Here is a 23,165-nt window from a genome sequence, read left to right as displayed (position 1 = left end):
ACAGGTGCCTCCACCGCCTCATCTCTGGATGGCCCTCGAGAGCCCATAGGCTGGAGCTATTTGCCTAATGCCCATGTCAACCTGTATTGTCTTGACAGCCCATTTCTCAGGGGAAGAAAACTGAAACCAGCAAGGGAACTTGAAATTCACCTTCATGGGGGGGGGCGGGAGGGGTTGGGGGTGGGGGGAGAAGCAGGCAAGAGAAGCTCCAGGCAGAGTTGTCAAGTGGAAAAGCGTGTCTGTGGTCTGCTACCCTGCTTCTCCTAACTTGCCGTTATCTGATCAACCTGTCCGTGTTCAAGTACAAATAAGTCTTACTGTGTGGCGGGTGTCTGTCCCAAGCCAAAGGTACACATTCCTAAGAGTGAAATAGCAGTCATCAGGGAGCTGGCTGGGAGCAGTATTGGTAATTCAGAGAAGACTTTCCTGGGTCTGTGAATTGACCCTGCCTGGGAGGTGTGAAGAGAAGGTACGGCCCCTGAGTTAAACAGTGCTGAGTTCAAGTCTGGTTTCCATCCCTTCCAGGCTGTGTGACCTTAGGCAAGTATATAACCTCTCTGATCTTCAGTTCCTCCTTTGGAAAATGGGATAATGGGGCCTACCTCACAGGAAGGACTGAAGGTGATAACACGTATAGAGTGCCCAAGTATGCCAGGCACAGAATAGATGGGTAATGAATGTTCATTCCCAAAGTTCCCTCCTCAGACTCGCTCCTGCTCCAGACGCCCTTGGAGGTGCTACTTCTTGCTTCATTTTCCCAGATCCCCCTGTATTCTCCACTGGTGTTTTGCAGTACTAAGAAGTTGTGCCCACCCACCTCACCCGTCTCGGTGCAGACTCCCAGGGAGGAAAGCATCTCTGAGAGGCATCATTAGACGGGGCAATGCCATGGCCAGGTGGAAATCAGAGTGGGGCAGGCAATGGGGGTTGCCAAGGGGTCGTGGGGCCACAGTCCTCCCTCATCTATCAGCTCAGCCCGCTGCTCAGGGAGGAAGCCCATCCCCACCCACCAAGCAGGACAGACAACAGCAGGGGGCATGGACTCCAGCAAGGAGCACCCTGACAGTGGTGAATGGCATCACATGAATAACAGATGAAGGCTCCGTAATTGGTGTTATTACACATGCATTTCATCTCCATTCATAATGATTGGACACTTAAACCCAGCCGTTCCTCTGCTGAGTGCTGCTGTCATCATTCTAGCCGAGATCCCAGCAGCTGTCCAGATCAGCTGTTGCCACACTCTGATCCCAATGGGTGCAGTTTATTTTTTGTTGGCGCTCAGTGTCCCAGGAAATGTCAGTTCTCGGGAAGGGGAGGGTGGCTATTCTGGGCAGACTACCCTGTCTCCTGCCCCGGAGCAGGTTGTCTTTCTTCAGACGCTTCTCACTGTCTGGGCAGTCGGCTCAGACATCCTAGGGTGAGAGGCAGGCAGGAGGGGCTGGGACTTGGGGATTGAGGCGGTGGGTCATGGCCGGAGCTTAATAGGTAGAATGCCAGCCCCCTGCCTCTAGGCATATCCCTTAATGTAGTGGCCCTTGCAATTTAGTGTGTATCAGAATTACCTGGAAGATTGTTGAAACATTACTGGACCCTCCGCCCAGCATTTGTCATTCAGTAGGTTGGGGTGGGGCCCGAGGCTTTGCATTTCTAACTAGTTCCCAGGTGATGCTTACGCTGGTGGTCCAGGTCACTTTACTGCCTTAAAGCCTAGTTACTTGAGGTGTGGTCTGTGGGCAAGCAGCCTCACCTGAAAGCTTGTTAGAAATGCAGAATCACAGGCCCTGCCCCAGACCTCCTGAATCAGAATGGCATTTTAACAAGGTTCCTGGAGGATTTATACAGCCATTACAGTTTGAGAAGCCTCAAAGCACGATCAGGTTAGAGGTGGGCAGAGCTAGGCAATAGGCAGGGCCAGGCAGCTATAGTCCTCTGGTCAGTTCCTTCCAGCTAAAGGCAGCCTCTAACTTCTGTGCACCATGACAAAGATTGGGACGTACTGCCTTAAAGCACGCAAGCAGAGGGATGAAGACCCTTTGGGGAGGGAATTCCAGCCCCTGACTGTGTACCTTAATCCCACCTCTCACCACCTAACAGACTGCCTGGTGACCCACGGCCCCTCCCAATACGGGCCGAGGGCCCAGTCCCTGCTGGGTGCATCTGTCCGTGACAGCTGCCTTCACTCTCCTCCCCGCCCATAGGTGGTGGCCTTTGCCTCTCTCTTCTTCATCCTGGTGTCCATCACCACCTTCTGCCTGGAGACGCACGAGGCCTTCAACATCGACCGCAACGTGACGGAGATCCACAGAGTGGGGAATACTACCAGTGTGCGCTTCCGGCGGGAGGTGGAAACGGAGCCCATCCTGACTTACATCGAGGGAGTGTGCGTCCTGTGGTTCACGCTGGAGTTCCTGGTGCGCATCGTGTGCTGCCCCGACACGCTGGACTTCGTTAAGAACCTGCTCAACATCATCGACTTCGTGGCCATCCTGCCCTTCTACCTGGAGGTGGGGCTGAGCGGCCTGTCGTCCAAGGCGGCTCGCGACGTTCTGGGCTTCCTGCGCGTCGTGCGCTTCGTGCGCATCCTGCGCATCTTCAAGCTTACGCGCCACTTCGTGGGGCTGCGCGTGCTGGGCCACACCCTGCGCGCCAGCACCAACGAGTTCCTGCTGCTCATCATCTTCCTGGCCCTGGGCGTGCTTATCTTCGCCACCATGATCTACTACGCGGAGCGCATCGGCGCCAGGCCTTCCGACCCGCGGGGCAATGATCACACCGACTTCAAGAACATCCCCATCGGCTTCTGGTGGGCCGTGGTCACCATGACGACGCTGGGCTACGGGGACATGTACCCCAAGACGTGGTCAGGCATGCTGGTGGGGGCGCTGTGTGCACTGGCCGGCGTGCTCACCATTGCCATGCCCGTGCCTGTCATTGTCAACAACTTCGGCATGTACTACTCTCTGGCCATGGCCAAGCAGAAGCTGCCCAAGAAACGGAAGAAGCACGTGCCTCGGCCGCCCCAGCTGGAGTCGCCCATTTACTGCAAGTCGCAGGAGACCTCGCCCAGGGACAGTACCTACAGTGATGCCAGCCCCCCTGCCCCAGAAGAGGGTGTGGTTGAGAGGAAACGGGCAGGTGAGATTGGGGGTTGGGAAGGAAAGCCACCTCTCCCCCAGTGGCCAGGGGAGTTCCCAGGTGAAACTCAGCCCTTGGAACTTGGGATTGTGCTTTTATTGCTCTGGGCTTCCCGAAATATAAGGCGTGCCTTTATGAGGGCACAGTATGGAGGCTGAATATCTATTCTCTGATAGCTTCCTGAACATCAGGCTCTGTGGAGTGAGTATCCCCCTAAATTTAGGCTGCTCTGGGCAGTGCGTGGGGCTGTAAATTAGAAGCCTGGGTTTCTTATCCCATCTTGGCCATTATGCTGTGTGCCCACAGGCCAGTCACTCACCCTCTCTGGGCATAGACTCCTCACCTGTAAAACGGGAATGCTGTCAATGTCTTACCCCGACTTTGACGAGACCCAAACGAATGATGGACATGAAAGTGCTTGAAGAAGTTAAAACCACTTTACAAATATCGGGCGCTGTCTTTATTAGCTGGAGAGTCGGGCAGCTGTTCTTCTGAGGAGAGTCAACACATGAATCATTTCTTTCCAAACGTTCCAGTCTAGTGTCTCTTGGCCTGATAAATGTGATAACGTAATGGCAGTGGGAGTCTGCCTTCTGTTTGGCACAAGCTAGACTGAGTCCTGGGCTCGGGGTTTAACATGGGACGGAAGGGAACCAAGAGGGAGCAGCCCAGGCAGTGTTGGGAGATGGGAGAGGAAAGGTGGAAGAAACTGGTAGCTGCATCCTGGAACGGGACGACCTGAGGGTCTGAATCGTGCTCTTCAAGGATGAGAAAGGCCACCCCAGGAAAGCTTGCTTCTACCTGAGTCAAGAGTGAAAGGAAATTGGCGTCACCCACAGCAGCGTGAAGTTAGGTTGGAGAGTGGGAACCCAATTGTTAGGTACGGGATGGGCTCCTGAGGGAGGTATGGGATTCCTAGCATGGGGGGGCCGTCAGATGCCAGGCCGTTGGGGAGCGGGGGGTGGGGTGGTGCCAGGAGACTAAGGGAGCAGCTCCTGTCTCGGCTCTGGGGCAAAGTGGGACTCGTCCTTGTGGGGAGGTGCCTGACTTGGGACATTCACCTGTGGCCTGCTGGTGGGTGCCCATCCTACGTGCTGGAGCCACTCACTCCCTGGGGTCATTCAAGGGCCCGGGTCTTTCAAAGACCTTGATGGAGCAGTACCCATTAGGCCCCCCTCTTCTCCCCCACCAAGATGGTACCCTCTTCCCCAGTCCCTGAACATAAATCTCCCAGCCAGTACCCCAGGGAATTTCAGCTCTACCCTGAGGTCCATTCAGGGCTCAGAGAGAGTAACTTAATATCAAAATGTACAAGTCCCTAGGCTGGCTCCGCAATACCTACGGCGCCACGAGCCGTTCCTCAGCCTGACCCTAACTGCTCGGTCACGAAAGGGCATCCCTGGCCACTGCCTTCAGACCAAGGAACGCCCCTTCTCCAGATCCCAGGGCTCGGCTTCATCTGTGCTGCTGCGTGCCTGGCGGAGCAGGGGTGGGACTAGAGCCCACAGCAGTAGGAGCTGAATTGCAGCCTCTTCCCCTCGGGGTCCTCCCCAGACACAGGGGAGCCCCGAGAGCACAGGGCTTTAAATCCTTCAGGCACTGACTCTGGCTTGGATGCCTGGTGAACAAGTGCCTTCGGGTGGTCCAGGAAGACAGCTGCGGACGCCACACTAACAGTTTAGCCCTGGCAGTGCTACCCTCACCCCAACAAGCCAGACATTCTCCTAGGGAATGCAAACTCATCCGCGTGTCAGCCTGAGCCAGACCCAGGGCAGAAGCCGACTCTGCTGCCTGCCTTGGACTGATCTCAAAGGGCCAACTTGGGGAATCCCTGCTTTTAGGGTATCTGTGGCCCTGGCCGAGGCTGGGAGGGAAGCCCGCATCCTGTCCCCTGCCCCCCAGGACCAGACCCACTCCCTGGCTCCAGCAACACTCTCCCCTCGGGTTGGGTAAGTGATGCTTTAGGTCTGGGATTAGCCCTCATGCAGCCTTCCTTCTGTCTGCCCCTTTAGACTCCAAGCAGAACGGCGATGCCAGCGCGGTGCTGTCAGACGAGGAGGGAGCCGGCCTCACCCAGCCCCTGGCCTCCGCCCGCACTCCAGAGGAGCGCCGGGCCCTGCGACGCTCCGGCACCCGAGACAGAAACAAGAAGGCAGCTGCCTGCTTCCTGCTCAGCGCTGGGGACTTTGCCTGTGCCGATGGTAGTGTCCGGAAAGGTATGGCTCCCCAGGCTGGGCAGGGGGTTAGCCCCCACGGAGCTGAGTCTCCCCAGTGTCCCCCATGGAGCTTGAGGTCTCCTCCTCCTCTGAGGCCATGGACACCATCTCCTCTGCCTCGGATGCACCCTCGCTTTTAGGATGGGTCCCCTGATATTCCAGTTCCTGGATTAGAAAGGCCTGCAGCATCCCCAGAAGATACACAGAGCCCCCTGGGTTCCCCCAGGGGAAGACAAGTGCTAGAGGGTGAGGGGACCCCAGATCGAGGCTCCTGCCGCCCCCTCCATTTTATTGCCTCTCTTCCTCCGGTTCCTGCTGTGGTCTTCAGGCCTGGCTCCTCATGGCCATTGCCAGCCTTCCCCTAGGCCTCCCTTAAACACAGCTCAGGCTTCTCCAGGTAAGTAGTCCTGGGAGATGCCAACACACTCAGGAGTCAGGGTAAGAGCGGGGTGCTGGTGTGAGGTCTTCAGAGAGCCTGGCTCAGGCCCACCTCCTCCGTCTTGCACTGGGGGTTCTGCAGCCGAAATCTGCAAGCCCCTGAGATGGAACTGTTCACTCCGGGTAGAGCCAGAAGGGTGACCAGGGGGAGGGGTGGACAGGGAGAGTGGTTCCCCTCTGAAGTGCGTTCTGAAGGATTTGGCAAGTTCAAGGGAAGGCTGAAATGCCATCAGCAGACCCCATGCAGAAGCTGGTCAGTGGAGCTAGGGATTCCTGGCCTGAAAAAGTGGGACCGAAATGATTAGGGATGGTTGAGAGCCAGTGGTGGCTGAGAGCCAGGGCTCTTAAGGCCAAGTGTCCCTTCTGCCTAGCTCCTTGTCACTTTTTTGTTTTTCCTGCCTTGTCGCTGTGACCTGATCTCTCTAAACAGCCTGCCTAGTTTCAGGATAAACCCCAACTCTCCCCGCAAAAAGCTCTTCCCTTCTTAACTAACCTTCTCTCAGCCCAACACCCCTCCGCCACTTCCCGCCATCCCCAAACCCCAGACCAAAGGCAGGTTGAGTGAGGCGGGGCAGTGGCTGCTGTAGGAATAGCCTGTGATGTCTCTGTCCCCCCAGGGATGTCCCTTGGCCTGCCCAGCCCAGGCAGCCTCCAGGGATACCTTCCCAGTCCCTTTCCCTGGCTTCCTCAGCGCCACTGTCCCCAAGGGATCCCCAGGGCACCCTGATCCTAACCAAGACCTGAGAGGTATGCGTCCTGCTTTGCTGGGCATGTGTCCTATTGGGTGGCAGAAGCAGGAGCAGCAACCTGGAACCTGGAGGTGGCCCGGAGGCTCAGCTAAAGGGCTGCAGGTGGACGGTGCTCAGACTCTTACACCCTCTTCTGTGTTCTTCTGGTCAACCCTGGCCTCTGTGTAGCCCACTCCTTGGGCTCTGGATGTGCCTCTCCCTCCTGCCCCACCCCAAACGTGCTGTGGCTTCCATTGTGTCCTAGTTCAGACCCAGAGTCTTGCTCTGGCTGGAGCACGCTAAGTGGATGGTGTAGAAGGTGGGGTGAAGGGGACCCCACCCCCCACGTAGGACTTGAGCAAACAGAACTGAGTCCTGATCACCCCTGTTTTCATCCAGAGTGGTGAGGGGCTCAGTGGAAGTAGTGGTGCGCAGGAGGCTGTGAGATTGCAAGTCAGAACAGGGACCATGAGGGCCTGGGGAACAGGTCCCATCTGAGGAGGAGACTGTGTGTGTGCACGCATGGGGCTGGGGAGCCTGCGTCCCACCACGTCGTATCTCTCTGGCTGCTTGTGGGGCCCGGCTGCTCTATTTTCAAGATGCCTCCACACTGCTTCTTGGCAACAAGCATGTAGCTCAGCCAATTAGAGTGACCTTCGAGAGGGAACAGGTGGGTTGCTGGGAAACAGGCCCTGCTAAGCAAGCGTGGCAGTTAGCATCGCCAAACTCCCAGTGCGCGCTCGGCAACTTTCCCCGTGCCACACCACGCCACACTTCTCTGCACCTGGGCTACATTCAGGCCCAGGAGTGAGTGGGCCCGGGCCTCCTCCGGCCACCAGCACAGACCCCACGTGACCCTGTAGGTGCATGTGACTGAAGGTGAACTCCCTGGAAGGAAGGTGGTGAGTGCTAATTAGGGCAATTAGGGTTGAGCAAGGAGGGTACTGAGGGCTGTAGGGGCTTCATGCAACTGGAGGGAAACCTACCTGGGGACAATGATAGGGCAAAGGTCAGCTGAGTGTGGGGCCCAGGGGTCCATCCAGAGACCAGAGAAACTCAGGGAGCCTTTCCCAGGGGGACCAGACCCTTCCACCCAGTCCCGGGGCTGCCCGCCCTGCAGGGTCCCCGGAACGTGGATCCCATCGAGCATCTCAGGCAAGGAGCTGTGCCCCTCTGACCCACGTGCCTTTTCTTCACCAAGGCTGTGAAAAGTCCCGGAGTCTAAACAGCACAACAGGAGCTGCTGGAACCAGTCTGGGGCTATCTCAACTGGCATCGCGGTACAGCTCACCCTACCCTACAAGAAAGCTTCTGCTCGCCCACCCCTTCCACGCCCTCACCAGCCCACCCCCTGGACACTCAGCCCCGTAGCTGCACCCTCGGCTCACCCCGCCCCGGGCGCACGCGCGCAAACAGGCACACTCACATGCCTCCAGCCCTCGTTCCTCCTGGGGCCTGCGGAAGCCAGGCAGGATTCAGGAGAACTCAGGCCCCCAGGCCTCTCCTCCACAGCACCCAGCTCCCCAAAATGTCCAGCTCTGGGACCTGAGAGTGAGGGAGAGATTACTTGCAGGCCTTCTATCCCGCTCGCTCCCGTCCTGAGCTGAGGGTGCCGTCACCCCCAGGACTGTGTCTCTGGGCCCAGCCTGCCCCGCAGGGTCCCACTTAGATCACAGCAAATGCATTTCCATCCCTCGGGGCCTTCAACCAGGAACCAAACAGCCTGCAACTGAACATCTCTGTCTGTCTGTCTGTCAATCCCACACCCAGACCGGCCAGGAATAAGGCTGTCCCCTGGGACATCTCTGCCGGTGTGTGAGGGCTTGACTCCTTGGGGGAGCGGTGCCACCTGATGTTCTCCAGGCCTGCCGTGGGGTGCAGGTGGGAGTTCCTAGAGTCAGAGCCCAAGGATTGGCTGCGTAGGCGCGGGGATGTCCTCCTCTCGGGGTGGCGCCCAGCAGCGGAGCCCAGCATCCCATCTGCACCCCGAGCTGCAGTATCGCTTGCCACGCTGCTTCCTCTGCTTCCCCGACAATTCTTCTTCCTCTGCTGCTCCCTCCAGCTCCCAGCCCTGCCTCTGAGTCACCTGCCGCTCCCACCCAGCCTCTGTGCTCTGTATCGCTGCCAGAACCGGAGACTCATCTAATTTCTATAATTAAGTGTATTCATTTACCTAACGAGCCAGGGAGCACAACAGGTCTGTGAGTCATTGAGTGAGCAGGGGTGCACCCTGGGCAGGGGCAGCTGAGGGGAAGTGTAGGGACTGAAGCCGTCCTGCCCCCACCAGCTCCCTGACGGGCAGCCTGCCGCGCCCAGGGTGGGCCGAGCCGCAGGGGGCCCCTCCCCAGTGCACCAGCCAGGCTCTCCAGGACCTCCTCAGCCCGGGAGCTCGGAACACCTCAGCCGAGGCATTGCCTGTTTCACCTGATGGGAATTAGACCTGGCAGCGGAGCCGTGTGCCTGGCAATTTTTAGAGTCAGATTATGCAACTTGGTCGAGGGAATGACTAAGGAAGGTCCATGTCTGCTCCTTCCAGAGTGGGCAGAGATGGGTACCGCCAGACAGCATTTTGGGACTTGGCAGGAGGCTGGGGACTCTGGAGGCCACCCCAGAAGGTGAGCTGGGCGGAAAGGTCAGACCGTTTCATGGAGTTGGGGGGGTGATGAAGAGCCTGTTCCAGGAGCATCCCCATTTCAGTGCCTTCTTCAGCCTTGGGCAGACACAGGAGTATCCCTTCCAGAAAAGTCTGTGCAAGGTGGGTCCTCGGCTCCCCCAGCGCTGCTGTGGTCTGTGGAGCCTGCCTCCTGCTTGCTCTCAGAATGACGAGAAGAAGAGCTGAGAAGATACAGGGGCATCCATGTCACTGCCCCTCAGAAGGGGACACGGACAGGGAAGCCCTGGAGAGCAGGATGGGAGCAGGGCACCTTCTACCCTTCCAGCCCAGTCTGAGAACCCAGCTTCTCCTCCGGGAGGATGGGTTCGGTCCTGCTCCTGCCGGGCTCCCTGGTGCAGGGGTCCTGGCTCTGACACGGACACAAGGAGCTGGGTGTCCGGTGTAGCATGGGCACCACAGCTATTTTCTCCTCTCACTTGCCTTTCTGGTTCAGGGAACTGAGGCGGCTATTTCTGTGGCAGCCCTCAAGTTGTCAGGAGCCCAAGTTTCCACGGCACCCACCGCCTCCTTCCCTCTCTTCCCTCCCACAGGGACGGGCATGCTCACGGCACCCCCGTGGTGGGCACAGATGTCTCCGGGCGACATGATGCAGGAGTGCCAGGCTGGAGCCCCTAGTGCCTTGGGAGGTGGGCTCCCACACACCCCTCCTGTCTCTCTGGCTTCTGTAGGGTTGACACAGGATTGAGCGTGAGCTGACGGGAGAGCTGAGTAGGCTGCCTGCCCCAGCTCCTCTCAGGGCCCTCAGAAAGGGCAAAGTGAGCCCTGGAGTTTACAGAGCCCCACTGTACACCAGGCCCTGCCTGGGGAGGGCCTCAGGCTTGCCCAGGCCTTGGGCCTCCCTCCTCAGGAGAGGGCTCTCCCTCCCACCCACAATCTGAGAGTGCAGTTTGCTTTACCTTGGATCTGGACTTGGACCTCCACCCATTACTTTGGCTTCTAACAGCCTTTCCCCTGCAGCTGGGGCCCGGCCGCTCCCTGTAGATCAGGGAAGCAGCCCGCTTAGGAGTTGTTACCCCTCCAGTTTGTACCAGGGCTGCTGACAAGCCTAGAGGCCACTTCTCAGCCCCCAGGGCTTCTGAGAGGGGTGGCTGGGAGCTGGAGCCAGAGGGGAAAGTACCTGTTCCGCCCAGAGCCCAGACTGCATGGGAGTCAGAGGGGAGTCTGCATAACAGCTCCGGCTGCCCTTTCGCAGAGCTTCCTGGGAGACGGGGGACCCTCTGCCCTGGCCAGAGAACATCGCCTTCTCTGGCATAATGCCTGCCCCCACAGCAGCCTCCTGCCTGCCCTACCTGTGCCCCAGTTGAGAAGGTAGGGGAAGGGAAGGCCCAGACCACTGCCGTCCCAGGCTGAGGAGGAGATGCCGAGAAGGGCTCACTGAGGGGTTGGGTTTCCTGCTGTCTCTCCTGAGATGGGCACAGTCGTCCTTCCTGACCTCCAGCTGCTGGGACTCTGTTCCTGCCAGATTGAGGAAGGGGACTGGGCATGACATGGCAGCACACTCAGGAGCCTTCCTCACCGGCTCCCTGGGACAATGGACTAGCCCCAGGTGGTGACAGCAGATGGAGCTATGTCAGGGGGGAGCACAGGCTGGGCAGGCAGCAGCCCAGGTGATGGCCTGTGGGCTGTGAGCCACCACCCTACCAGGAACCTCTCCCACTGCCTCCATGCCAGGCTGCAGAGCTGTGGTCCCTCTTCCCACTGCACTGCAGCTTTGAGGGCCTAAGGTCTCCTGGTTCCTGGAGCTCATTACCTAACAGGCACGGAGATAAGCTGTAACATCACCTATGGGTCACCGTGGCCCGGTGCTGGGTTGGCAGAGGGGTGATGAAGGGCTCACCCCCTTTCCTCCCTATCCCCACTCTTCCTGGACTCTTAGCTCTGGGCCCCACACCTTCCAGCTCCGCTCCTGGCCTACTCCTCAACCCACTGCCTATAGGTCAGCAGCTGCCTTCCTTCTAACATCTCGTTTTTTGTTTCTCCCTTTCTTTTGCTGAACTCCTTACCCACCACCTCCCCCAAGAAGGCAATGTTGAGCCGAAAGTGTGTGTCCAAGTGTCTCACACCTGTGCTCTTTAAACACAGAGACCTGCCAAGATGCCCTCTCGTCCAACTATGCCCAGGCTGAAGTCCTCACCCTCTCTTAAAGCGGCACCAACGTGAGAGAGACAGGCAGACAGACAGAAAGCCAGAGGCTTAGGGCAGCTCTGGAACCCAGGCAAGAATCTTTCGCTGGGAAAGACTCAGATATCCTTGATTGCACAGGACTGATGGGAAACCTCCCATGTGACCCTCGGGGCCCAGAGCCATTGGGTCTGATGTTCTTGTTCTGTTGTACATTGAAGAGATATATATGCACATATAGTGTCTATATTCATACATACTATACTACTGTGTGTAGTGCATGTGCTCTTGGTGGTCTGTCTTCTTCGTTAGGCTGTGTCTCCCCAGGCCCTCGCCCCACCCCACCCTCACTCCCTTCCCCCTCACTGATTCCTTGTTTCTGCTGAATATGTGTGTGGAATATCCCAGGAAAAGTGTACCTGGGAACTGCCAGTCCAGCTGGGTGGTCCCCGGCTAGACTCTCCCTCTTGGGAGTGTTTCCCCTGTGGTCCAGAGGCCTGTGGAAGGCCAGATTGCCCCCTGGGGTCACTGCTCCACTAGCCTCACCCCATCCCAGATTGGGGCTCTACCTCCCAGCCCACGCCCCAGTTGTTGGGGGACTTCCCGGGGCTCCTCCGCACCTTCTTCCACTCCTTTCTCCACCTTCCCTGTGTCCTTGACTGAGGGGGTGTTTTGTCTTTTTTTATTTCTGGTTTTTTGTTCTGTCGCCTTCGTCCATTTGTTTCCAAAGATGCTGCTGGGCGGACGGGCAGGGAAGGGGTCTGTCTGCCCATCTGGCTCAGGGGTCCGAGAAGGGAATGCTGCGGGCGAGCGGAGACCAGTTGCAATACAGTACTTCCTGGCTAGTGGCCAGAGTATGCGTGCAATAGCGGAGGCCAGGTGCCCCCTTCGACCTTGGCCTCTGCCCCTGCGTCGGCCCTCCCTCCCCACTCCCAGCCCGCCCTGCCCCTCCCTAGTGTTGGTCGTCCTTTTCTAAAGCTGTCCCCTCGTGTGTCTGAGGCATGCCTAGGCTGGGCCCTGCCGCCCTGTCTGCATGCCTTTGACTGTCATTCTGTGTTCAAGCCCCAATAAAGACATCTGGAGCGTCCTGCCGTGCTCGCTGTGTGAGTGACTGCCTCCGCCTCTCCTTTCTGTATCTGTGGGGACCTCCCCGGGCTTCCCCCACCCCCAACACCTGAGAAATGCAACACACTCCTAACCCGCCCCCACCAGGAATCACCAGTGCAGCCCAACCCCTGCATTTAGAGCCAGACGTGAAATCCTCGAGATGAAAGGTGATCTGGCCAAGGTCGCGCCAAGAGGACTAACCTGGGACCCCGGGCTTCTGGGCAGTGATCTCCACTGCTGCCACCGCCCCATCACCACCCCCAGCAGTAACGTGGAAGAAGAGACTGTTGTTTGTTTAGGGGGTCCCACTGTATCCCTGCTTGTTTTGCAGGGGGCATCTCCTCTTCCCTGAAATTGCACCAGTTCTATGTCGGCCAAGGCCCTGGGGATGCCGAAGTCGGTGTGATGACTGGATGGATGGCTGATGAACTGAGGCCGACAAGGGGCTGGGAGCACAACTGGGACCCCTTAGGGCTGGGGAGCGAATGGTCCTGGGCCTAGATAGGATGGGGGGGGGTGAGTGATGCTCAGACGACATCCCTCGCTGTTGTCCCTGTCACACTCACACAGGGGAATGAGCGGGGCTGGCTTCAGGGCCGTGCCACCTGTGCCGTCACTCAGAAGGGCCCACAGCCGACTTAACGCTCAGCTGTTGCCGTCTTGAAGTTACTGATAATTATTGAAGAAGGGCCCTGTGTCTTCATTTTGCACTGGGCTCCGCGGATTATGTAGCCAGGCCTGGGCACATGTGTGCTCTCTTTACTCTTTATCCCAGGTGTAAACTTAGCGTCAAAGGAGCCTCAGTTCAGGGTCTTGATCTGCCACTTCCTAGCTGGGTGACTTGGGGCAACTTGCCAAACCTCAGTTTCCCTGCCTGTAGGATGGGGCTAATGATAGCCCCTGTCTCAGAGCCAGTGAGTGTAAAGGCCTGGCCCAGTGTCATCTGTCTGCATGTGGCATGCAGTAGGTGCACGGCAAGTGTTAGCTCCCTCCTCACCCATTTCCTGTTGCTCTCAGCTTTTCTCCCCAGATTTCTGAGATTGCCTGGTCCGGTCACACCAGGAAAGGACAGGAGCACGCCAGGGAGCAGGGGGTGAGGACGGCAGGGCTGAGGGGAGGGGAGAAGTAAGGGGAAGCCTGTCCCTGAAGCAAAGAGAAAATCGCGCCTGGAGCCTGGGCCAGCAGAGGCAAGGCGATGGCAGGCAGCCAGTTGTCAATTAAAGATAAAATCTGCCCTCCAGCCACGGAGGGCAAGTAGAGGCTGCGGCTACCCCAGACAGGAGAAAGCCATTTGCAGCCAGGCTCGCCTCAGAGAAGCTTGACCTGGCAATAAGGGGATGGGATGCACTGCTGACTCCATAATGATATTACGCATCAGGGCCCATGTCCAAAATGGTGTTTGGGTATTTTGGGGTTTTTTTCTTTTTCTTTTTTTTTTTTGTTGTTGTTGATCAGTGTGGAACCGTTTCATGGTCAGGGGCTGAGAACCCAGCAGGCAGCCCAAGGGTACCCAGTGCCAGGGGGGCTTGAGGGGACCCAAGGAGATGCAGTTGGGGTCCCCGGTGACACCCTCAGACCCCTGGAGGGGGAAGGGGAGGGGGCAGTGTGCAGGAGGGCAGAGTTCAGTGAGAGAAGCAGGGGACCGCCCCTCCTCCCCACCTCACAGAAACAGCAGACAATGCTGTCAAGGAAGCAAAGGCTCTGGCTCCCTCTGGTCCCCGAAGCTGGAGTGGGACCCAAACTAGGGAGCTGGTTAAAAGAGCAGGATGCTATAGTGATGGAGACTGACTCTGGGAGTCTGACTCATGGCTCCTTCACTTCCTGTTTATGTGACTTTGGGTAAGTTAATTAATCTGTGTGAAACTCTATTTCCTCATCTGTAAAATGGGAGCAATAATGGTATCTACCTCATGCAGCTATTGGGAGAGTTCAGTGAGGCAGGGCCTGTGACACCCTCAGCACAGCGCCTAGCACAAAACATTGTTTACAAATATTTGGCTGGGGGAGCAACTCTCTCCAGTGACAAATGACCGGTTTGGTTTGATGGCCTCACGTTTCAGCTAGGTGCCATGAATTCGCCTCGTTTCGGTGAGCCCCTTATCTCCCTGTGAAGGAATAAGAGTCGGGGTGGTAATACCAAACAGCTAACCTTTACTAAGTGCCAGGCAATACACCTAATGCTCCTAAACACCCATTCTGAGCTTGGTGTTATCATCATCCTTGTTTCAGAGGAGAAAACTGTAGCACAGCAATGTTAGGTCATCTCTCCAAGGTCACACAGCCAATAAGCGGTAAAGCTGGGATTTGAACCCAAGCCATCTGGCTCTGTGAGCCCTACACTTAGCTGCTGTCTAAATGGAATGAGGCTTCTTGGTCATCATACCTAAAGTATAGATTTGTGCTTTTTAATGTTTTTAATTTCCTTAACCTCTATTGATTCTCATAGCAAAGGTATTGTTTTCCCCTTTTATAGGTAAGAAAATCAAGGCTTGAGGAAGTAAGTGATTTGATCATGCCGCCACACGCACACAGAAAAGGGAGAAGGGTGTCTTCTCAGCCTCATTAATTAATTAGCATAAGGTAACACTCAACTGAAGGAGTGATTGGTTCCTTCCTTCTGCAACTCACTGAGTTTTATTTTCTGATGCTCAGAAGGGAGGTACTTGGATGGGGACTGGTCTGGAAACCAAGTTACGTGAGGAGCAGCTCAACCTGGAAATGGCTTATTGGAAATTTGTTGGGGGTCAAGTTCACGTATTTGAAGGGTATCAGAGGGGAAGTAGGTTTAGATTATTCTCTGATCCCAGAGAGCAGACCTAGAACCAGTAGGTGGAAATGTTAGGAAGGCAGATTGGCTTCAAATCAAGAAAAACCTGACTTTGTTGTTTTCCTTGCCATTACAAATTTAACACGTGGCACTGAAAGCGTCCCAAACCAAATCAACTGGGAAGCCTCGTCACCCCCCTCAATCCCACTGGAGGTGACACTGTTAACCTCTGGTGTTGGGTCCTTCCAGGCCTCTTGGAAAAGAGAGGCTTCCTAGCAAAACTCCTGAAGGAATGGGCTGTCCTGGAGTGGAGTTCCCATCCTGGAAGTTTAGAGAGACCCCGAACGATCGTGTGCCGGGGGTTCGTGGCAGGAATTTCTGCTCAGCCTGGAAGGTGGAATTAGAAGGCCCCTTCCAGTCCTAACATGGTCTGACTTACATGGGGCCACGCAACTGTTAATGGTGGGGACAGGTCCAGAACCCAGGTCTTCTGAACAGGACTCAGATAAGCTCCTTTCCCAGCATGATTTTCCTCAAAGTCCTTAACTCTAGGGTAGAAGACTCCCTGTCTGCCTCTTCCCTGCCCCCCTGCACAGGCTGGAGCAGAGACCGGCATCTGTGGTGCATCCGGTCCAGAGTGACTCGGTGTTGATGACATGCACCCAGCGCCCACCCCTAGAGCCCCCCGGGTCCCCGACAGCATCACCACAGTGAGCACCCGCCTTCATCTCCCAGCTGCAGGCCCCTGAGCATGCCCACCCTGGCACCCACACAACAGGGGGCACACGAGCGGGCTCAGTCGTTCCAGAGGCCGGCGAGGGCTGCCAGGGCTTCTGGGACCTGCTCTCTCCTGGGAGACCACAGTTGGCTTTGAACACAGCATCATGGGCTGAGAGGGAGCCAGGAGGACAGCTGGGGCTCCAGGTCAGAGGGGCCTTCTGCTGTTGGTGCTGGAAGCCTCTCCTTTCCCCATAGCGCTGGCGGGCCCCCGCCCGCCATACTTGCCTACTTCTAGGGCTATTCCATAAAAGTCTCCTGGAACTGCAGGGCTGTGCTTTTTGCTGACTTAGGGTCTCTGCTTCTTAAATCAGCAATACCTGGTGTGGAGAGAGGGGGTGGCTCCTCTCCCTGAGGCTGAGCCAGAAACTGAGGTGTCGTCATTAATCCCGCCCTGTCATTCCTTAATTCAGCTCACTCGCCGTGCATTACATCTGTATTAAATGCCTATACTCTGTCCTGGGGAACCAATAGTGAACAAGACCAATGGAATCCCTGCCCTCATGAAGCTTACATTCTAATAGGGGAGGTAGGCCAAAAGACCAGTAGATTAAAATATCTAACAATACCCCGCCCCCATTCCAAGCCATTAGCGAGTTCTATCATTCCAAGCTCTGAAATGTGTTTCACACGTTCTCCATCTCCCACTCTCTCCCCTCCAACTCTGAAGGTGGGCTTCATCTCCTCTTTCCTGGTCTCCCTGGGTCCCACTGACATCTACCACCCAGCCTCCACCCAGCAGACAGAGAGCGCTTCCTAAAACAGAAACCAGATCGTGCTACCCCTGCCTAATACCGTCAGTGGCTGGATTCCCACTGTATTTCGAATAAAATCCAAACTTCTTCAAAGAAAGGCGAGCCCTCAAGGCCCTGCTGTTCATCAGGCCTCTTCCTGCCTCAGCAAATCATTCCTGCCCCTCCCTCTGCCCCCCGGGAAACTTTCTCACACATACCAGCCTCTTCCCACTTTAGTAGTTTACACACGCTGTTCCCTCATGTGGACCACTGTGCCCCACCTCTCCCCACCCCTTTGATTGGCTGAGTTCTCACTCTCTGGGTCCGGCTTTAAGTGTCTCTTCCCTGGTGATTCCCCCCCCCCCGCCCCCTGCCCCCTGCCACTACCTCTGTGTTGTTTTCTGTCACTGCAGCTGCTCATTTTTTTTTCATGGTACTTTCTTCCTCGTAACTGTATTTGTCTATTGCCTGCCTTCCTGTCAGTACCTGGGGCCTAGCACCGTGTGAAATAAATGTTTTATGAATGAACGAAGGGGCAGAGGTGGGCCTGGCATGAGTAAGTGCTCAGCTGTGTCCTCCCTTATCCCTCCCAAATGTCTCCGGCTGGCGCCTCACTTCTAGGGCGTTCCTGGGAGTCCTTGGGGAATAACGTGAAAGCGCTGCTCTTTACATTATGCATTTCCTGCCTGAGAAACTGTTAGAATAATGAGGAGGGCTGGAAGAGAGGGACTGAGAGGAGAGTTCCCATAGCTCTTCCTTTCAGAACTTAACCATCTCTTCCTGGTGTTTGGGATGCTTGTCGAATTCCCCTCCCCTGACTGTGAGCTACCCCAGGGAGCTGATTCATCCCGGCGCCCCCTCAGGGCTTAGCCCAGCGCTCCCTGCATAGTAAGTGCTCAGGGAAATGTTTAAGTGAGTGGATGGAAAAGGAAGAAGAGTGAGGAAGAAGAGAAGGCAAGGGGAGCAAGAGGCAGGAAGGGGTGATGAAGAGAGGAAAGACCGATGGAGGGAGGGAGGTTGGGATGGAGGGAAAGAAGGAAAACCTTGAGGCAGGGGTTGCTGGCCCAGCTTGGCCTTCGTGCCAGTGCCCCCCTCACCTCCCATGGGCTCCTTCCTGAACTCTGAGCCTCCGGATCCCGCTCAGGCCTCCTGGAGGTGACCAGCCCCGAGGGGACCTCTGCAGGGACCAGAGGCTGGGATGCCTCAACCTGTGGCACGACTCCGTTCCTAATGTCCCCAGAGATTCCCCCTTAAATCTCCCCCCAATCCCTCATCTTTAGACCCCAGGTCCAAGGACAGTTACTTCCAATACAGTATCAGTGATCAAAAGTTCAGAGCAAACAAAGGGAAACAAACAAAACCAGACTTTCCTCCATGCCTTCAGCCCTCGGCCCCAGAAGGGTTCAGAGACGAGGTGGCCTGCCTCTCCCTCATGGCCCAGGCCGGGCCAGCTGCCCCTCGGGAGGACCTGGGCAAGCCCAGGAGGCAGGGAGACCCAGAGGACCTGTTCCCACACTAGCTGTTGCCATGGTGGCCCTCCCAGGGGTGGTGGTTCCCAAGGTGCTATGGAGAGCAGAGTTGTGCCACTGCCACCACCAGCACGGTGTAGAAGCTGCCTGGGATGCTTAACCCTTCCTAGGCTGCTGGCTGGTTGGCCTGGGGGCCAGCCTGTGCCGTCCTCTCAGTCCACCAGGCAGACACAGGACCAAGGAACAGGATGGAACCAGCGTCCTTCCCAATGCTCCACCTGCATCCGGCCTCATGCCTTGGGACCGCCTTCTCCCCTGAAGGGACAATGCCGTACTCCTGGCAGGTCAATTAGGGACCTTCTTTCTCTCAGGACCCCGCTGGAGGTAGCGATCATTTGCCAGGGAGTCTGGGGGTGGGATTGTGAGAGTAGGGGGCAAGTAAGAAGGCTCCAGAGGGTACCACTCTCCCTCTGGGTCTCAGTGTGCTGGACTGTGACTGTTAATCTAGTACTCTCTCCATCTCTCTTCCCGGGTTCTTCTCCACCCTTGTCAAGGGTTCTTACTACTGTTTCCCCTTTAATGACACACGCATACTTCCAGGGTCCTTCTGTTCTCTTCACTCTCTCTTTGTGTTCTAATCTGTGCATAGGTAAGTATCTTGTATCAGTCATCCACACTCTAGTGTAAATTAGAGTCCATGTATACTTTATTTCTCAGGATATAGGATTACTAGACCTCATCTCAACTTATGGAATGAGAGCCTTGTTCTCTGTTATAGGAAACCCTAGCACCAGAGAGCTCCAAACAGGGTAGATGATTTTTTTGTTCAGAGGAGAAAGAAAGCAGGAGCTTCTTGTGTGAGGTAAATTAGAGGCCAGGGCTCTATAAGGAATTCTGCTTTGGCTCTGATTAACAAAAAAGAAAATGGAACACAAAAGGGAAATCTGAAGTGATAAGCAATAGGAGTTGCTTCTCGACAGAAGATCCTCTCTCTCTTTTCTGCCCCCTTCCACATTCCAGTATTGAGTCCTCTTCCTGGAAAACTCTTATTCATCCCTCAAGGTCCACACAGCTGTCACCTCCTCTGAGAGCCCTTCTTGGATTCTTCCTTTATGCTCTCACTGCTCCTTGTTTGCCCCTCCATTAGAGTACTTATCACAGTATAGCTTGTTGCTTGTTTACTCAGTTATGCATGCTTCACCTTTTTAACACTTTTATCTCCAGCCCCTGCTCAGGGCTTAGGAGCTCAATGTTGAAGGAAGGAAGGAAGGGAGGGAGGATGGGAGGAAGGGGTAGAAAGCAAATGAATTAGCTGCTCACCGCTGACTCTTGTCTTTCACACCTGTCATTGTAGCCCATGTCTGGTTTCAGAATTTGTCCAGAACAATTCCCTGGAATGTTGGGCTCCTTGGTTGTGCCAGCCAAGTCTCCCCACCTCCTCCCCTGCCACCAGGGGTCCCATCCACTCCTTTCAGCTTCCCTGGCTGTGACCAGCTGGGTTTTTCCTTCCTGACATTAATGGCTTAGATTGGCAGTGGAGTCCACTTGGAAGGGCCAGGGGCTCATGTCCTGGTTTCTTCTCCATCTTTCTTCTTCTCAGCCTTCATCAGGGTGTTCTCTTATGAGCCTCATGCCCTCCCCAATTCTCTGAGTGCCAGTCTGGTTGCTCAGGTGTGCACTCTTGGGCACAAGTCCTGCCACATAAGAAGCCATATAGAGAGAGGCTGGTAGGAGTTGTTTCCGTAGGGGGCCCAGTCATGTCCCATGATATTGCTGGGCTTCAAGCTCACATCTGTGACATGGGAATTAAACCACCCCTGCCCTTATCCAAGGGAGTTATAAAGATTAAACGAGAAAGTCGGTGGATGGGGCCTCTGGATCCTCTAAAGCACTGCCTGAAATGAAAGTTATCGTTCCGCCAACCTTCTCTCAGAGGCTGGGGTATTCCTCGAGAATCAAAGCGTTGGTGCCTCTGGAAGTAGCGATAGCTAACACCCAGTGCTTATGCGGGCCAAGCACTGCTCTAAGCCCTATATGCGGATTAATCCTCGGAACAAACCCAGGAGGAAAGGGCTCTTTTAAACACTCCCATTTATGGATGAAGAAATCAAGGCACAGAGGTCCCACAGGTAGTGGAGTTCACAGCCTGAGTTTGACCTGAACTCATTCAGCCTGGCCCCGGCCCCATGCTCCTGACCACTGGCTCTATGGCCTCACACAGTCACAGGTAGGAGCTGGCCCCTCAGCACCAGGACCACCACTGCCATCGATTTACTACCCACACTCAGAATGCTGATTCTGGCGGCCAGTGGCCTTGCCACTTATGAGCTGTGCAACCTTGGGCAAATGACAACCTCTCTGAGCGTGGTCTCTCATCCAGGGTATGGGAATAATCCTACATCTCCTGTAAATGTTACCAGGAGGAATCACTGGAGGATGAATGCGTGAAAGAGCTAGCCCGACTCAGGCAGGTGAATGGTACTCAACGAGTGTCCTTCCCCATTTACATGTAGGGAAATGGGAGCACGGGGCGGGGGGGGGGGGGGCAGGGGGGATGGGAGCGGGGGGGCAGGGCTAACTTCCACAACAGAAAGCACCAGAAACACTTTTCCAGAAATGCCTTGCTAGGGCCACTCCCTGTGGGATGATGGGATGGAGGCAGTGTCCTGTTGGATGCAGGCGCTGGGGATATGGGTGCTCGTGAGATGACTCACTGGCGTGGCCATTTCCCTCTTGGTGACACAGTGATACCTGTGTGCTTGTTCCCCAAAGCAGTGAGAAATCAGAGAGCAGCCTGCTGCCAAGGCTACACCTGTGCTGCCGGTGCCTCTTCCCCCTTCCCTTCCTCGTCTCTCCTTCAAGGCCCAGGATCAGAAGCTGCCCCCTTTCCACACACACCTGTGGGCCCCTGGGAATGGGAATCAAGGAGGTGGTAAGGTGAGAGGCAGCCTGGAAGGGAGGGCAATCGGGGATCTCAGAGCTGGAGGAGGAGGGAGAGGAAAAGGGAGAAATGAGGAGGGAGAGAAAAAGCGGGAAGGGGAAGCCGAGGGGGCGGGGAGAAGAGGGAGCAAGCCCAGCGGTGGGACCTGACATGAACTGAACAGGCTGGAAATGGAACAGCCGGGCAAACCCAAAACGCTCTGTTTGGGGGTCTGCTGAGCAAGCATGTGAATGCGCAGAACTGGGGGAGCAATTCAAGGAAGAAATAAATCATCACCTCGGGGGTAGGTCAGAACAGGAGACGTTTATTCTAGCCCAGCCCAGATTAGTCGGGGTTCTTTTCTGAGGATGTTTTCTTTATATAACCAGTATTTTTAACAGGCTGGCTTGGTGGCTGCATTAGCCTGACGCCACCCTGTCCTTGGCAGGTGGAAGGTTTGGTTACTTTGAGACCAAGACCGCTGTGGGTTTTTATTCTAACTGTGGATGCTGCTGGCTTCAGGCGAAGGGATCTGAATTCACTTTCCAAATGGAGATTTCGGAATCTGAGCTGTGTCACAGAATCCCACTTCCCTTATTAGAACAAAACCCAGCTCTGGGATGGGTCAGGACTGGCCTGGGGGCCCATCTCCCTCAGCCCTCCCGGAGCACCACCATGCCCTTCGATGAGCTCACTCCATGGTAGCAAACGTCCCCCTGGGAGGTGCCCAGGCCTCCTGAACTTCTGCTGTGGGCGCCTCCTTCCCTGACCACTCTGCCCCCGACCTCTTTGCTCTTTCACCTCCCCCCACCCCGCAGAGCACAGTTTCCATCTTCCTCTGAGCTTCCAAACCCTTTCCCTCTTTCCCCACCTTGGCCCCCATGGGGACTCCCGGGTTTGAGAGAGAATTGCTGACTTCTGGGGCCCAGGAACCCCCTGAAATTGCAGCCGAAGCTGTATGTGTGTGAGGGTGAATGTACGTTTTCTAGAGACAGGATCCGGAGCTTTCATCAGATTCTCGGAGGAGTTTGCACCCACCTCCCACCCCACCCCTGCCAATCCCCCTGCCAATACAAAGAACTCTTCGTCTAGCAGTTAGAGGTTGGGCCAGCACAGGCCGTGAAGGCAGCTGGAGCCAGGTGGCCCCGGGCACGGCTTTTTAGCCTGGCCCAAGGAGTCCCTCTCGCTTTGGGACTTTTGCTCCATCGCCGTTTTCTCTCGAGCTCAGATCAGCTCTACTTGGGACTGAATGTGGACAGGAATGAGGGGGCCAGAGCTCCAGCCTCGCGTCCAGCGCTGGCTGTGCAATCCTTGGCGACTTGCTTAACCTGGCTGAGCGGCAGTTCTCCATTTGTAAACTTGGGGATAATACTGACCACCTTAGGTCCTCACAGGCTCAAGTGAGATCCCATGTCTCTACGACTTAGCAACTAACATTTCATGAAGCTTAATGTCTTTGCTTCCTCTCTTCCTTCTTTCCTGGATGAACTCTAAGGCTCTTTCCACATTTAATAGGTAGACTCCACCATAGGACCTTTTTTTTTTTTTGCGGTACGCGGGCCTCTCACCGTTGTGGCCTCTCCCGTTGTGGAGCACAGGCTCCGGATGCGCAGGCTCAGCGGCCATGGCTTACGGGCCCAGCCGCTCCGCGGCATGTGGGATCTTCCCGGACCGGGGCACGAACCCGTGTCCCCTGCATCGGCAGACGGACTCTCAACCACTGCGCCACCAGGGAAGCCCCACCACAGGACCTTTGAGGAGAACTAAACTGGGGAGAGAGAGAACACAGGAGGTCACAGCCCACGAGGAGCTGGAGCTGGAGCGTTAGATCTGGTGCAGGATTGGGAGAGGGAGGTCTGAGTAAGCAGAAGGTCCCCATCGTGGCAGAGAGACAACCGAACCTCTATATGATATTTGGAACACAGCTGGTTATCAGACTGGATTTTGGCTTTAACCAAATATTTGACATTTTGTCCAGCTCATTTCTAAATAGGAGGCTGGGGGCTGGGTCCATTTCCTAAGTTCCAGGTCAGTTCTCTCTGCTGCTCTGGGCTTCAGTTTTCATCAGAAGACATT

General features: G+C 56.0%; 1 protein-coding gene across 8 annotated transcripts in view; it reads left to right on the top strand.

Moving 5' to 3' along the window:
- KCNC4 (potassium voltage-gated channel subfamily C member 4) overlaps nucleotides 1–23,165 on the top strand; it is a 49,559-nt gene that overhangs the window by 10,295 nt on the left and 16,099 nt on the right. For 3 of the 8 annotated variants that reach the window (XR_004485199.2, XM_033434951.2, XM_033434942.2), the window contains exons 2-3: nucleotides 2,202–3,138; nucleotides 5,151–5,354. Coding sequence is in view for 7 of the 8 variants with exons in the window: in XM_033434951.2 (XP_033290842.1) it covers nucleotides 2,202–3,138; nucleotides 5,151–5,354 (1,141 nt within the window). In the remaining variant the exon portion in view is untranslated. Of the gene's footprint in view, nucleotides 1–2,201; nucleotides 3,139–5,150; nucleotides 5,355–7,721; nucleotides 7,899–9,724; nucleotides 12,403–12,753; nucleotides 20,688–23,165 lie in introns of those variants that run through there. The other 5 variants (XM_033434923.2, XM_004263162.3, XM_004263163.3 and 2 more) reach the window with 5 other exon arrangements.

The sequence above is a fragment of the Orcinus orca genome, chromosome 1, assembly GCF_937001465.1.
Source record: "Orcinus orca chromosome 1, mOrcOrc1.1, whole genome shotgun sequence".
NCBI lineage: Eukaryota > Metazoa > Chordata > Mammalia > Artiodactyla > Delphinidae > Orcinus > Orcinus orca.
The sequence above is the reverse complement of the archived record's forward strand: the minus strand, read 5'-3'. Positions and strand labels throughout refer to the sequence as shown.